A 16,561-nucleotide genomic window follows, 5' to 3' on the forward strand; every position below is an offset into this window, starting at 1 on the left:
ATGCTAGCATTTGAGGGGGGGAAACACACAGCATGGATAGAATCCCAAATAATAAAAAAAAATTGCAATTTAGAAAATAATGTATAATAATATACCTTTCAGGGCATTAAAGGACCCATGATCAGGACATCGTTCTTCTTTGCCCCAACCTAGTTCACTAGTCCATGTATTTTGAACTATGACTGGCTCTTCCGTTAGGTTATCCCCCGGCAGGCTGACATTGTAATGCAAAATTACTGGGGGCGTTGCTTCCTCTGTAAACTGTGAGCCTACAAGTTTGATTTGGAATGTACCACGGTGCCCATCAGGTATGCCGATCACCGTAATTGACGAATCCTCAACTAGACCACAAGGAATCTGAAGAACACTTCCACTGCTCGATATTGTTGAATTGAATGCAGTAATAGAGTAAGGACAATCTTTATGTTCATTATTGTTAGTCTCATAAAACTTGGAGGCTTTTTCCTTCTCAATCACAGACAGTAATTCTTTCCATGCAATGGAAGCCTCTTTGATCCCTTGAGCCGTTTCAGGCAGAGCATCTGACCTAGAGAGTAATGAACGCATTTGAGCCCATACAAGAAATGCCTTAGACTCTTCGCTAGAAATATTTTTCGGACTGTAAAGGTCACGAAGCCCTTTAATATCAATAAGGTGGGGCTTTTTCTTCACATTAATTTGTAAAATTTTCGTTGTCGTTTGAGATGAATCAACTTCATCATTGTCCTGAATAATATCATAATCACCAGGCGGATGGTTATTGAAGAAATCGTATGATGACTGCTTCTGTGGCTGTTTTTTACCCATAAAGCAGTAACGCAGAAACAAAATGCTAGCAAGTGCTAAAATCAACAAGCCACCGGACCACTTCTTCATTCCCAATGACTTTCTTCCTCAAAACTCAATAACTTTCTTGAGTTTTAGCAAACTCACACCGGCATGCACATAGCCGAACCGGGTACTTTTCATGTTCCGTGATCATCTTCTTTCTCTAATCAGAATTGAAAGTGAACTGCGAGAATGTTTGAAACGGAGATTGCTAGCATTGTATATAAGCTATGAATATGCTTATGATTATAAACATTATATATATACACAAAAAAGAAAAGAAAGTATTACCACAATTAGAAGTACTTTTTAAAGAATAATGAAACTAAATGCATAGAATATTGGCGGGACTAGACTAAAAGTAACGAATTTGATAGAGCAATGCTACCGAGACAGAATTCGTGCACAAAAAAATACTCAGAAAAAATAATGTAGGGTCTAGATTCATTATTTTTTACTGAATTTGAGGGTACTCCAAAAGAGTAATCGCCAAGACTACAACTTTGAGATTTCAATTTGCAGTTAATGTTATTATTATCAATTTCTTCTTTGGGGGCTTGGATCTTATTTACAGTTTGGGTGGCATTTTAAAATCCTCTCTCTCTCTCTCTCTCTCTCTCTCTGAGCTTTATGGAGCAAAAAATTTCAAAAAGAAAAAGGGTTTTGCTTTTCAAAAGTGGTAACAAAAAAAAAAGAAAAAAAGAAAAAGAGGTAATTCCTCAGCAACAACGAAAGCATAAAAAACACTATGATTTTTGACACTCAAAACAAAAACAAAAACAAAATATATGAAGAAAACCCATACCTTTGGGGCTGGGACAATTCCAGAACTCGCCACATTGAAGAGCAAACGATTGGGGGGCAAATAAGTAGAGAGACTCTGAAGAACGTTTACAGAGCGAAATTTGAAGTGAAAAACGAAATTTGAAGTGAAATCGAAATCGAAATCGAAATCGAAGTCAGCTTTTGTCGAAATGGGTTGTTTGTAAAGATCTCGATCTTTTGAACAACTTACTTACTACTACTGTTTAACTGTCCTTTTCTTCTCCAACTACTCTGCTCCGTCTGTAAGCGCAAAGGTCTAGTACTAGACTAGATGGATAAACCATGACGACGACGTCGTTCGCTACTACACGTGCCGTGTAGTACGCACCCTTTGCTTTTTGTCCCCACGCGTTCCAACTGATGTGCTCGTGCATAAGGCCTTTTTGAAAATTTTGAGGTCTACATTTCTGGCCCAAAATGATACAAATTCTAGACCATCCCATCAGTTGGCTTGGCTTTCTAATGCCCCAAACTCAAAACCCCAATTGGCCCACAATATGCAGACATACATAGGTAGAAAATCTGAACCATTAATTTTTTTTTTAAGTAAGATGCATGAATTGGGCCACAACATGCACATATACATAGGTAGAAGACCTGAACCATTAATTTTTTTTTTTAAGTAAGGTGCATGAATTCTGACAAATCAAACTGGTACTAACGCTTATCGGTTCAAAGCTTAATTTAAAGCTTCAAAATCAAAGGCAGTTTGAGTTAGTTAACACCATTTTTCAGTCCATTCAAATGCTTCAAAATTAAAAAAGGCCATGCAAAAAAAGTTTTGACCACCTATGTTACTTTTTCAAATTCTCGCTTGAGGAATCTCTTATATAATTTTTATTTTTTATTTTATTGATTAAAAATCAGTTATTAATTATTAGATTAACACTTATAAAAATTAGTCTTTCCATCCTTATAAACAGCAAAATAAACAAATTAAATTGTCAAAATCTAAACCCAAGTTTTTCTTGAACTACCGTCCACTTAATTTTGATTTGGACTTATTCCCACTTGAAATATGTTGGCAACTTACTTTAAGAACAATGGCTGAGATTAAAAAGAGTTTTGGTGGTCCAGTTAACAACCTACTTTAAGAAGTTCATCTGTGAATGAATATCACAGATGGAAAATTGAACTACTACAGGATAGAAGACAAATTATATTTTTTATTTATGTCTTCAATATACATTAAAAAGAATAAAAGAAAAATTAAATACTGTCATAGCAATCTTCATCATTTTTTTCTATTGGCCAAAATGTAAAACTATCGTAATACATGATTTTGTGGTTAATTCTATATAATAATTTTGCATTGACAACAATTAAATTCTTATGGATTGTATTGCCCACTTTTCTTACTAATAACTAATCTATACCACAAAAAAAAAAAATATATATATATATATATAAAAAAATATAAATTATACTACTTATGAATAAAATTATAGCAAAACTTCAATATAGAAAAACTACAATAAAAAAAAATTAATTACTCCAATGAGTTATACTACACAGTAGCTTATTTAATCAACAAGATGTTTTGAAAGATCCAAAATAGAAAGTAGCCTAAGTAACAGAAAGTAAATTATAGTAACTTACCTGAATTCATATGAAAAATTTTGAATGATCCAAACATTGATTGAACACAACCTTAATGTATTGCACAGCAAAAAAAAAAAAAAAAAAGAAAAAAAAAAGAAGAAGATTAATGGAAAAAATGGAACATAACATTGATTGGAAAAAATGGTTGAACGTAACATTGATGATTGAACATAACATTGATTGGAAAAAATGGAAGACTATTTATCAACAAAAAAAAAAAAAAATGCTTTTGAGATGACTAGTTTTTTTCTTTCCGATGTACCTAAAAAAAAAGAAGATAACTATGTTTTGCTCATATTCCAAAGATTAATGGAATCTCCATTCCTGTAATAGCTTCACTATTTAGGATGAAATTGCTTTATAATATATTACACAGCACATTAGAATTATTCCATTTTCATTGGATATGTCCTTAGATGTTTACTAGATAAGTGATCTTTATGGCCTAGAACTGATGCCAATTTGTTTGACAGATTAATGCAGTCATTTTGCCTCGCACTGCACCAATAGAAGCTTCATTCCTTAGTTCTTTTTTAACATTAATTGGATTGACTCAACACAATGGGTTGAGGCTCTCTTTAATTGGTCACATTGTGTTTTGATCTCTGTTTTTTGGATTTTCTTTCTCTTTTTTTGTTTTTTTTGTTTTTTTTTTGTTTTTAGTTTGCCTGTTGATTGTTGAGAGAGAGAGGGGGGAAAAGGAAGTTTGAATCATATGCATTATCGTTTGAATCATATGTGTTGTTGTTTGATCAAAACACAATCTGAAGCAAAAATAAATAAATAAATAAATCTGTGTTGTGCTTTTTTCTTAGTTCTTTTTTTAACATTAATTGGATTGACCTAACACAATGGGTTGTGGCTCTCTTTAATTGGTCATATTTTGTTCTTTTTCAATTTTTAAGAGAGAGAGAGGGGAAAAGGAAGTTTGAATCATATGCATTGTTGTTTGATCAAAACACACAAAAAAAAAAAAAAAAAAAAAGAATCTTTGTTGTGTTTTTTTCTTAGTTCATTTTTAACATTAATTGGATTGACCCAACACAATGGGTTGAGGCTCTCTTTAATTAGTCACATTGTGTTTTGATCTCTGTTTTTTGGATTTTCTTTCTCTTTTTTTTGTTTTTGTTTTTTTAGTTTGGCTGTTAATTGTTGAAAGAGAGAGAGGAAAAGAAAGTTTGAATCATATGCATTGTTGTTTGAATCATATGTGTTGTTGTTTGATCAAAACACAATCTCAAGCAAAAAAAATCTGAAGCAAAAAAATAAAAATAAATAAATCTATGTTGTGTTTTTTTCTTTGTTCTTTTTTAACATTAATTGGATTGACCCAACACAATGGGTTGAGGCTCTCTTTAATAGGTCACATTTTGTTCTTTTTTAATTGTTGAGAAAGAGAGAGAGAAGAAAAGGAAGTTTGAATCATATGCATTGTTGTTTGATCAAAACACAATCTGAAGCCAAAAAAAAAAAATATTCTGTGTCGTGTTTTTTTCTTAGTTCTTTTTTAACATTAATTGGATTGACCCAACACAATGGGTTCAGGCTCTCTTTAATTGGTCACATTGTGTTTTGATCTCTGTTTTTTGGATTTTCTTTCTCTTTTTTTTTGTTTTTGTTTTTTTAGTTTGGTTGTTGATTGTTGAGAGAGAGAGAGAGGAAAAGGAAGTTTGAATCATATGCATTGTTGTTTACTATCTCAGATTTATTTTGCTCTTCCTGACTTCACCCACTGTTTTTTCCTGAAGCAAAAAAAAAAAAAAAAAAAATTGTGTTGTGTTTTTTTTCTTAGTTCCTTTTTAACATTAATTAGATTGACCCACTTCTCTCTCTCTCTCTCTCTATCAAATTGAGGATAAAGAAAAATGGATTTCATGTTAAGAATCGTTTTTATTTCATCATTGTCAAATGGTCGAGGCTCTCTTTAATTATCAATGGTCACATTTTGTTCTTTTTCAATTTTTTGTTTGATTTCTGATTATGTTTTGATCTCTGTTTTTTGTCTTCTAGATTGCTGTTTCTCGATTTGGTTAGCACCTTGATCTCTGTTTTTTTGGATTTTCTTTCTCATTTTTTTTTGGTGTAATTATCTTAAACTTGTGAGAATTTAGTATATTTTTTTTTATACTTCCGGTGGTCAGTGTAGTTTATCAATTTTTTATTTTTGATAATGCTATCCAATTTTGAGGAGCTTCATAGGAGTAGTTTTCTCCTTTTATACTATAATTTACATACAATCCAGTTTGCTCATTTAATTCTTTTGACGTTGTTCATACCAGGATTTTAAATGACATTAACCATCTTTTTTGAGTTTAGATTCAATACCAATTGTCCAAAGAACTTTCTCTGATAGAATGATTATTTGTGAGCCAGATTGAAATCTATCTCCAAATTTTGAAGTGCTGATCAATCACTTTTCTTTATGAGTAACAAAATGATGAGTTTGTAAAATCAAAAATCAAAAATCATCTTTCCTCCTCATGAACAGCTTTAGAAAGCTTAATTACTTTGTAATTCAAAACCAAAAGTTCCTTCTGATAAAAATTACTTCTCACCCATTTGATTAAGATGATATAAAAATGATTGTTGACACGAAATAGTATGTTGACATGAAATAGTATGTACCTTGAGCGGGGATTGTATCCATTTCTTGGGGGATCGGGTTGGTAGTGTGTTGCCACCGATGTATGATCCGCGAGGGCGGAGTGAGCTTAGTAGTCTTCTCGCTAGCTTTATAAGTAGTGAGTGTGATGAGACCCAGACTGTATTGCCGAGAGTGGTTTGTGAGTACTCGGACGTTTTTCTCGAGGATCTTGTGAGTTTGCCACCACATCGAGAGATCGAGTTCTCTATTGACTTAGTGCTCGACACGGCGCCGATTTCTATGGCACCTTATCGTTTTGCCCCAGCCGAGTTGAGTGAGTTGAAAATTCAACTCCAGGAGTTACTGGATAAGGGCTTCATTCGCCCTAGTGTTTCGCCGTGGGGAGCATCGGCCCTCTTTGCTAAAAAGAAAGATGGTGCCGTGAGACTTTGTATCGATTACCGGAAATTGAATCGGGCTACAGTTAAGAACAAGTACCCTATGCCCCGTATAGATGATCTGTTTGACCAGTTGAAGGGGTCCCGTTGTTTCTCTAAGATAGATTTGAGATTGGGTTACCACCAGTTGAGGGTCAGGAGGATATTCCAAAGACGGCATTTTGTACGCGGTATGGCCACTATGAGTTTCTGATAATGCCTTTTGGGCTCACCAATGCACCGGTAGTGTTTATGGATTTGATGAACCAGATATTCTAGGAATTCCTAGATCGTTTTGTGGTCATTTTCGTAGATGACATTCTGATTTATTCACCTTCGGAGGAGGAACACGAGGAACACTTGAGAGTGGTGCTTGAGTTGCTTAGAGCCCATAGGCTGTATGCCAAGTTTGGGAAGTGTGGGTTCTGGCTAAGAGATGTCAAGTTCTTAGGCTATGTGGTTTCCGGGAAAGGGGTGTCTGTTGATACATCCAAGGTAGGCAGTGCAAGATTGGGCACAGCCTAAGAGTGTTTTTGAGATCCGTAAATTTCTGGGATTAGCTGGGTATTACCGTCGATTTGTGAAAGATTTCTCCAAGCTAGCTTCACCGTTGACTAGATTGATGCGAAAATGAGTCAAATTTGTATGGAGTGAAGACTTGTGAAAAGACGTTCCAAGAGTTGAAAATTAGATTGACCACCGCTCCGGTTTTGATTATTCCGGAGAGAGGGTTGGGTTATGCGGTTTATTGTGATGCCTCACAAGAGGGTTTGGGTTGTGTGTTGATGCAAGAGGGAAAAGTGGTAGCCTATGGCTCACCTCAGTTAAAGATTCACGAGAGGAATTACCCTACTCACGACCTAGAACTAGCAGCAGTAATTTTTGCCTTGAAGATTTGGAGGCACTACCTTTATGGTGAGAGATTCGAGGTGTTCTCGGATCATAAGAGTTTGAAGTACCTGTTTACACAGAGAGACTTGAATTTGAGGCAGAGGAGGTGGATGGAGTTCATTGAAGACTACGACTTCGAGTTGCACTATCACCCGGGAAAGGCCAATGTTGTGGCAGATGTCCTTAGTAGGAAATCCATTAGTGATATAGCTTGTATAGCCATCCGGGAGTGGGAGATGTTGGGTGCACTTGGCGAGTTTGATTTGCTTCTAGGCAAATCCATTGAGGTTGCGGCCTTGTTTTTCGTTGTTGCGCAGCCTACACTTGTGACTCGAGTATTAGAGGCATAGGGGGGTGACCTTGAGGTAGAATCCCTCCAAGAGAAGATCTCCAATGGGAAGGTTGAGAAGGGTTTGACGGTGTATCCTGACCTGAGTGTGAGGTACCGAGACCATTTGTTTGTGCCAGAGTCTTGCCGAGAGGAGGTATTTCGAGAGTTTCACCATTCACGCCTTGCGGTTCATCCGGGAGGCACAAAGATGTATCGTGATTTGGGTCGCCAGTTTTGGTGGCGGGGTATGAAGAAGGATGTGGTAGTCTTCGTATCGAAGTGCCTTACTTGTCAGCAAGTGAAGGCCGAGCATCAGAGACCAGCGGGTTTGTTACCGCCCTTGCCTATTGCCGAGTGGAAGTGGGAGCATGTCACTATGGACTTCGTTGTGGGTCTTCCGAGAACTCAGCGGGGTAGTGATGCTATTTGGGTGGTTATAGACCGATTGACTAAGTCGGCGCACTTTGTTTCTATGCGCGTGAGAGATTCGGTAGATTATCTTATCGAATTGTATATTCGGGACATAGTGAGGTTGCACGGGGTCCCAGTGTCGATCGTCTCAGATAGAGATCCACGTTTTACTACTAGGTTGTGACAGAGTTTACAGAGTACCTTGGGCACTAGATTGACCTTTAACACGGCTTATCATCCTCAGACTGACGGGCAGTCCGAGCGTACTATTCAGATCCTTGAGGATATGCTTCGAGGTTGTGTCCTTGACTTTAGTGGGTCGTGGGAGAGGCACTTGCCCTTGGTAGAGTTTGCCTACAATAACAGTTTTCAATCGAGCATTAGTATGACACCGTTTGAGGCCTTGTATGGCCGACCGTGCAGGTCTCCAGTTTGTTGGGCCGAGGTGAGTGATGCACCTTTGTTGGGCCCGGAGTTGGTGAGGGAAACAACGGAGAAAGTTAAGCTTATCCGTATGAGGCTTGTTACAGCCCAGAGTCGCTAAAAGAGTCATGCCGACCGTAGGAGGAGGCCTTTGGCATTTGAGGCGGGTGATCATGTTTTTCTGAAAATATCACCTAGGTGGGGTTTGATGAGGTTTGGGAAGAGTGGGAAGTTGTCCCCTCGGTTTATTGGTCCCTTTGAGATCCTTGAGAGGATTGGGGAGGTTGCGTACCGTTTAGCTTTACCGCCACAATTGTCTGGGGTGCATGACATGTTTTATGTTAGTATGCTTCGAAAGTACGAGCCGGATCCATCGCATGTATTAGATTGCTCCAACTTAGAGGTTGACGAGGATGCCTTGTATGAAGAGAGACCGGTGCGGGTCTTGGATAGGCGGGATCAAGTCTTGCAAGGCAAGACTATTCCCTTGGTAAAGGTTTTGTGGAAACATCACGGAGTGGAAGAAGCCACTTGGAAACGTGAGTTGGAGGTCCGTGAGAAATATCCGGACTTATTTGTTAATGCGTAATCATGTATTGGGAGTTTTGTAATATTGATGAACTTTAAGAGTATGGAATATGTCTTAAGTTGTAAAACATTGTATATGTTTTGATTTATGAAAGTATTTTGGAACTTGCCTTGAAATGGAAGTTTATTTTAACATTGTGTATGTTAATTTTGTTTTAGAAATGCAAATATATTATTGGCATTGAATGTGAAATTGAATTGTGGATTATGTACTGAAATTTGTTAAATTTCAAGGAAAGCATGTTAAAAATGCATATTGAGTTATATATTGTGATTTGCCTCTTGAAAAGAGATGAGATGACCAGTAGTGGGTCAGGTTGTTAAATATTGAGTTGTAATATTGTAAAGAATTGAGAGAAACATGTTTTTGAAAACTTGTACTTAATTTCGGGGACGAAATTCCTTAAGGGGGGGAGGTTATAACGATCCCGATTTTCCCTTCCTTATTTACTGTATTCCGGACTCGGTTCCATTGATAGTTGTGGTCGTCTGTATTTCATTTCCGTCCTCTAATGCTTTGGATTGGAGTTTAGAAATGTTTTGGGCGTGTTTCGATCAGGTTGGTTGAGTTTTAGTCCCATTCCTTATTACCCAGATTTTTAGTGGTCCGCTTGAGCGGATCCATTCGTGCTCGAGCGGAGTTTTCACACCTTCAGTAGTTTGTTCGTCTGCAAAAGTATTGCAGATGTGTTTTTCACGCTCGAGCGTATTTCCTTACGCTCGAGCGGGTCGCGCTCAAGCGGACCATTTTGCGCTCGAGCGAGTGTTCAATGTTTGTAAAAAAATATTGGGAGACGGTAATCTACGCTCGAGCGGGTTTCTCTTTACGCTCAAGCGGGTGCGTTTTGCAGTTGTGTCTTGACGCTCGAGCGGGTATTCTTGCGCTCGAGTGGGTCCAGTTTTTGTGCTTGATGCTCGAGCGTCCTATTCTCTGCTAGAGCGGACTAGTCGTATATCAGAGGGCAGCTGGGTGATTTTAAATCACTTTTCACACTTTCTTTCTCTCTTTTACTTTTCAAAACCTCCATTGGAGAGCACCTCGTTCTAAAACTCCAACTTCTCTCTAGGGTTTGATCTAGTAGGAGTGATCTTCCATCCTTGGGCTTTTGTAAAAAGTGTGGAGCTTGTTGAGGGCTACATATTGATCCAAAAATATTGGGGTTTGGAGCATTTCGAATTTCTTCATCTTCCTCCTTTGAGCTCCAACTTTGAGGTAGGGATAACTACTCATTTTTATGAGCTTTAACCTAAATGTTGAGCTTTTTGTATAAATGGTTTGATTTGGGAAGTTAGGGTTTGAGATGTGTTATATTGGAAAGAGGGGTTTTGTTCTTTTGATTCAAACATATGTGTTTTGGGTTTAAAAAAGATGTTATTGATGTTGTTGATAATATTTGGGTCTTTGGGTCAATCTTGAGGAAAGGGGGAAAATGCCATGTTTGGGTATATTTCGGTCATCAGTGTAATAAATGACATTTATTATGGAAATAGGAAATTGAGTGAAAATAATGAAATTGACTCATTATGAGGTAGAATGGTAGAGTTGGATTCATTAATCACTCACCTTTGAAATTGTTGATAAATTATCTGTTGATATAATTATTGTTTGTTTAGAAATAATTGCTTTAGACTATCGGTGGAGGATAGTCTTGATTGTTGTACACATTGCATGATGATTAGGCGAATTAAAACTAATCGGTTGTATGTCATTGATTATGATGAATGGAATAATACATCAAATTTGTGTATTGATTAAACATGTATGTGATAGATGCTTATATACATTGTGTTGTGTGGGAGAAGATAGGGGATGTACTCCACTATTTAAGAAAAGATAGGGGATGGACTCCTAAACCGAATATTGTTTGGGAGGAGATAGGGGATGTACTCCATTGATACAGCAAATATGTGTATCTATTGAAGTATTGATACAGCGATATGTGTATCTATTGTGAAGTATGGAAGTGTTTTGTATAATATTGATACAGCGAATATGTGTATCTATTGTGATGTACGGAAGTATTGTTGATATGAGATATAATCTCACTTAAATAGTTTGGGCCAGGTTCTGAGCCACGGTTATGAATTGAGAATCAGTTAAGTAAAGGAAAGAGAAATAAAACATGGATATATTTGTCATGTAATTGAAACGAATTATGAATTGATTTATGTGAGTTAAACATTTATCAAATGCTAATGTTTTAGTTTTTGCTCATATTATGTTTAGCATATCTCTACTGGGCGTTGGCTCACCCTATATGGGACATCATTTTCAGGTACATGTGTTATGCCACCTCCAAGGACGTAGCTTGGGAGACTTGAGGCTGTTAGACTCTTTTGTTGTTTTTGTTGTATTACATGTATATCAAGCCAAGGGCTTATTTTGTGTAGAGTTAGTGCTCTCCTTCTTGTAACCAAGTGTTGACTTGGAAAGTTGCAAGCCCGTGGGGCATTTACTTTTGATGTCAACATGTAATACTTTTGTGATGAATACTCTGATGAATGAAATTATGCTTTACTCTCTTTTGTTTAAGCATGTCAAGATTGTATGATTTATGGTTTTATTTTGAGGGCGTTACATGTTGTTCAAAAGGGAAGGTTAAGCTTCATCTGCTTATTGCACCCCCTTCACTTCTTCAAGCATTATATGATGGGAATGATGATAAATCAAAATCGTTTCGATGTTGTACTCGAGTGTACAATGCAACCAATGCTTTTATAAGTCTTGGTGCTACATTAGATCCAAGAGTACTTACTAGAAGAGGCCCTACATCATTCACTATCCATGGGGAATTGCGACATCGAATAGGATCACTACTACCATAATCAGGACAAGATGCAGCTTATGCGCAATTGTATATTTATGACCCTGATTCAGCTTTAGAAGTTCGCAATCGTAGAAATCCTCAATTAAGAAGAAATGTTCTAAAAACTATTCAAGATTGTTTATTACAGGTTAATGCATTCATTGCTAAATTTTTCCAGGCTTAAGCAATTTTGAATCAATTAGCCTTGACAGGACGAAATTTGCTTGCTCATCTCCACTATAGTTCATCGACAGATCGACGACGGTATAACGTACCAACTATAGATGAGATTGCAGTTGTAATACCAGGTGATGGAACCAAGGTTAGTGGAATGAGAGATGTTATCTTACATCTACATGGAAGTGATGAGCTAATGCAAATCAATGAATGTCACCCATAATATTTGCCATTATATTATGTTTTATTATTTCCACATGGTGAGCTTGGATGGGAACCTGAGCTGAAACTGTGGGATGTTCAACGTGATCGGCCTTCAACTGATCGGCTTACTCAAATGGATTTTTATAGTTATTGTTTGTTCGAACGACCTACAGAGTATTCAACAATTTTGAGAGCTGAAAAATTGTTCCAAGAGTTTTTGGTTGATGCTTGGGCCCCAACTGAACAAAATAGGTTGACTTACTACAAGCTTAATCAAGGGAAAATCCGTGCTGAACTTTACCAAGATCTAACAAATATTGATCCAAATGACCTTTAACCAAATCAAATTGGTCAAAGGTTTGTTTTGCCATCTTCATTTCCTGGAGGTCCTAGACATATGTTTGAAATCTTTCAAGACTCAATGGCTATCACACGATACAACCAACATCTAGACATTTTTCTTACCATGACTACAAATCCTAATTGGCCAGAAATTATTTCGGCATTATTACCGCACCAAAAGCCTATTGATCGTCCTGATTTAATTGCCCGTGTTTTTAAGTTAAAGAGAAAGTGCTTGATGAAGGAGATAGAAACAAACCGAGTGTTTGGTAATAAAGTTGCGCATATTTTTACAATTGAATTCCAAAAGCGAGGCCTTCCTCATATGCACGCACTTCTATTTCTTAAGGGTCCAGACAAAATTCGGACATGCGCTCAAGTAGACAAATTGGTTTGTGTAGAATTTCCAGATCCAAAAGATGAACCTATGCTTTTTGAAACTATCAAGTGTTATATGGTACATGGACCATGTGGTGCTCGAAATCCATAAGCACCATGTATGGAAAATGGTAAATGCACTAAGAGATACCCTCGAGCGTTCGCAGAAACAACTACTATGGATCAAGATGGATATCCTATCTATCGTCGTCGCAATAATGGTCAAGCTCATATTGTGAGAGTGAAAGAAGTTGATAACAGAGACATCGTACCATACAATGCATATCTTTCTAAATGTTTCAACTGTCACATAAATGTGGAAGTTTGTGCCGGAATGAGATGTGTCAAGTATATACACAAGTACATTTACAAGGGTTATGATCATACAACGATGGTGTTGGGATTGATAAATGAGATCCAACAATATCTCGACGCGAGGTATATTGGACCTCCAGAAGCAGCTTGGCGAATATTTGGTTATCCATTGCATGTAGAGATACCAACAGTTGTACACTTAGCACTTCATTTACCTGGAATGCACCGCGTTCCTTTTAATCCTGATGAATCATTTGAAGCAATTGTTTCTAGAGCTGGCCAACAAATGTCAACTCTTACTAGTTTTTTTGCATGTTGCGCTTCTATGGAAGATGAATGTCCATTCACTTACCAAGAATTTTCACAACATTTTGTTTGGCTTAATTCAGAAAAGAGATGGAAGCCAAGGCAACAAGGCTATGCAATCGGTAGAATGTACTTTGCCAGCCCTAAATGTGGTGAGAGATTTTATTTGCGTTTGCTATTAATTGTTGTCAAAGGACCAAAATCGTTTCAATGCTTACGCAGGGTCAACAATGTTTTGCATGATACATTTAAATCAGCATGTGTTGCAAGAGGACTTTTAGAAGATGATGAAGAATGGATACAATGTCTTAAAGAGGTTGTAGTTATGAAAACTGGTTATCAATTAAGGAGATTGTTTACTATTATTCTTACTTAGTGCTCTCCACTGCAACCATATGCGTTATGGAATCAATTTTCAATGCATATATGTGATAATCTTGCACATAAGATTCGAACATTGTTTGCCATTTCTGAACCAACTGAGGCTCAAATTGAAGACTATGGTCTATATCTTTTGAATCAAATGCTCCAAGAATCAGGAAAAAGTTTAATTGACTTTCCACCAATTCCACAACCTTTTACAAATTAGAGTGCAGTAGTTGGTAACAGGTTGATATTCGAACATCAACAACTGCAAAATGAGGCACAACAGGTAGATGCAGAAATTATTATTGATCGCCTCAACAATGATCAACGAACAGCTTATGATGCAATCACTTCTTCAGTCTTTGAAAATAAAGGAACTATTTTCTTTTTGAATTGAGGTGCCGGAACAAGTTAAACGTTTTTGTACAATGCGATTGCATTGAAGTGTCGCAGCCTTGGCCATATTGTTATTACTGTGGCTTCATCTGGAATTGCATCATTGTTATTGGTAGGAGGTCGTACTGCTCATTCAACATTTTCCATTCCGTTGGATGAATTGGAAAATTCAATTTGTGGATTTAGCAAGTAATCATTACAAGCAAAATTGTTTAGAGAAACAAAACTTATAATCTGGGATGAAGTTCCTATGCAGCATAGACATTGTGTTGAGGCAGTTGATCGCACACTTCGGGACACTTGTGATAGTGAAAAGCCATTTGGGGGTATCACTATTATTCTTGGTGGAGATTTTTGACAAATCTTACCAGTTATAACCAAAAGAGTCCGTGAGCAAATTGTGAATGCATCATTAAGACACTCTTTTCTATGGAAGGATATACATGTTCTGTCTTTAAATTTAAACATGCGCTTGAATCATGCAAATCTTGAATATGCTAATTTTGTAAAATTCTTGATGGAGATAATATTTCTTCAAACTTTTTCTCTATTATATGGTTATTTTAAATTGACGAAATACATTTACGTTTATGTACTTTAATTGATTTTACTTACTATTTTATTTATTTATTTTTATAAATAGATTGGAACCAATCCTCAGGAAATTGTTAAACTTCCATCAACAATATACAAATGCCAAGATCTAAAAGACATAATCTCAGTAATTTATCCGCAACTGGATGTGGCAATGACATCGACTGCAACATTTTTAACTGAATGTACAATTCTTTCTGCACGGAATGATGATGTCAGTGCTATCAATACTGCAGCATTGAATATTTTTCCGGGTAACACATATACTTATTTGGTAGCAGACAAGATGTCTGAAGAAGATGAAATTGATCGTACTATAATAAATAGATATCCTAATGAATATTTAAATTCATTAGATCCTCCTAGGCTACCAGCTTTTAACGTAGAGTTGAAAGTGGGTTGTCCTATAATGTTGTTAAGAAATATTACACCAAAAGATGGACTATGCAATGGCACAAGATTGATGGTTTCTAAATGCAATACTCGCATAATTGAAGTTCAAATTTTAATTGGAGAAAAATGTGGCAATTTGGTATTCATACCAAGGATATCCTTGACACCGTCTTCTTCAGAAATGCCTTTCCGAATGACAAGACGTCAATTTCCAGTTCGATTGGCATATGCCTTGACCATTAATAAATCTCAAGGGCAATCTGTGAAATTTGTTGGAGTTGATTTGCGCACACTAGTGTTTAGTCATGGACAATTGTATTTGGCCCTATCTAGATGCACATATTTTGATCGTATAAGTGTCCTCATTCCCAATGATGAGCCAGATTCTAATACAAACATTGTTTATCCTAAAATTTTGTTATAGTGTTACTTATGGATCCAGCCACTTTTGTCAAAAGGTACAATTTATTTATTGATAAATTTGTTTCTATTGATTGCAAATTGTTATTTTTAAAATATTTTACTATATGTGTCGACTTTTGTAGGATTGGGTTAAAAAATATATGGAGCTCAAAAAGATAAATACAACTAGATTGCTTCGATGGGGATGTAACAAGGTAATTTCAATTTGAAAGTGTTTTGATATATATATATATATACTAGGATATGCCCGTGCTTGAAGGCACGGTGAAAATATTATTGGAATGAAAATGTAAGTGAATATAAAATTATTGGGTTAAAATGTAATTTATTTAATTTGCTGGGAAAAAAAATTTGAGGTGAAAATATAAATAGATGATCCGTATGGTTTTGGATTTTCAAATGAATTTTATAATTAGATTTTTTAAAAGAGTTTGTCAAACTCAAAATTTTGTTTGGTTGCATATACTAAAAATTAAAAATAATTTTTACAAATTTAAAATTCAAAACTTACTTGGTTTTAGAGTTTCCAAAAATAGTTTTTGAAATTTTAATTTTAATTTTATTATTTTTAGTGAAATTTTTAATATTTTAATCAATATTTTTTACTTTTCAGATCAACTCAATTTAAATATTTTGCATTATAAAATTTAGAGAGATGGAGAAATTAAAAATAGTGATGACACAATTATTACCTTGGCCAAGAAAACGTGAAAATAATGATGACACAAATGCAAACAAAGATCATATCACCAAATATTTACTATTGTAGTATTTTTGTTTATGTAACCCACTTGCAATTTGTAATAGAAAACAAACATTTTATTATCCTGGACAATAACAGTACCCAAATAAATTTCTATATCCACATTTGTTTAGATAGTGAGTTTTGGTTGAAGTAAAGAAGAGAGATCTCATAGCTATAGTTTTTCATCAATTTTAA

At 36.0% G+C, this 16,561-nt stretch overlaps 3 protein-coding genes across 5 annotated transcripts in view; 2 read left to right on the top strand and 1 right to left on the bottom strand.

Annotated features, from left to right (window-relative positions):
• The window catches only part of LOC114291764 (Galactosyltransferase family protein), a 5,135-nt gene extending 3,179 nt beyond the window's left edge, over positions 1-1,956 (bottom strand). The window contains exons 1-2 of one of the 3 annotated variants that reach the window (XM_082875883.1): positions 1,634-1,956; positions 96-1,012 (exon numbers count right to left, since the gene is read on the bottom strand). In XM_082875883.1, the coding sequence (XP_082732009.1) occupies positions 96-876 (781 nt within the window). In that variant the 5' untranslated portion in view covers positions 877-1,012; positions 1,634-1,956. Of the gene's footprint in view, positions 1-95; positions 1,040-1,633 lie in introns of all 3 variants that reach the window. The other 2 variants (XM_082875885.1, XM_082875884.1) reach the window with 2 other exon arrangements.
• Positions 1,957-11,756: 9,800 nt separating this feature from the next.
• Positions 11,757-12,445, top strand: LOC145794008 (uncharacterized). Its single transcript, XM_082876929.1, has 3 exons — positions 11,757-11,775; positions 11,931-12,049; positions 12,170-12,445. Exons 1-3 carry the CDS (start codon positions 11,757-11,759, stop codon positions 12,443-12,445), a joined length of 414 nt encoding a protein of 137 aa, XP_082733055.1.
• A 561-nt stretch (positions 12,446-13,006) lies between these two features.
• Positions 13,007-15,622, top strand: LOC114291749 (uncharacterized). The gene is made up of 4 exons (XM_082876930.1): positions 13,007-13,578; positions 14,059-14,173; positions 14,261-14,323; positions 14,855-15,622. The coding sequence occupies exons 1-4, from the start codon at positions 13,007-13,009 to the stop codon at positions 15,620-15,622; spliced, it is 1,518 nt and encodes a 505-aa protein (XP_082733056.1).
• The last annotated feature ends 939 nt before the right edge of the window (positions 15,623-16,561 follow it).

The sequence above is a fragment of the Camellia sinensis genome, chromosome 6, assembly GCF_055761805.1.
Source record: "Camellia sinensis isolate YWXY chromosome 6, ASM5576180v1, whole genome shotgun sequence".
Lineage (NCBI taxonomy): Eukaryota > Viridiplantae > Streptophyta > Magnoliopsida > Ericales > Theaceae > Camellia > Camellia sinensis.

Coding starts and splice junctions, on each gene's coding strand:
- LOC145794008 (XM_082876929.1), top strand. Junction 12,050..12,169: donor TACCAGGTGATGGAACCAAG/GTTAGTGGAATG, acceptor CCACATGGTGAG/CTTGGATGGGAACCTGAGCT.
- LOC114291749 (XM_082876930.1), top strand. CDS start 13,007: ATGGATCAAGATGGATATCCTATCTATCGTCGTCGCAATAATGGTCAA. Junction 13,579..14,058: donor GGCTATGCAATCGGTAGAAT/GTACTTTGCCAG, acceptor AGTTGGTAACAG/GTTGATATTCGAACATCAAC. Junction 14,324..14,854: donor GAATTGCATCATTGTTATTG/GTAGGAGGTCGT, acceptor TTTTATAAATAG/ATTGGAACCAATCCTCAGGA.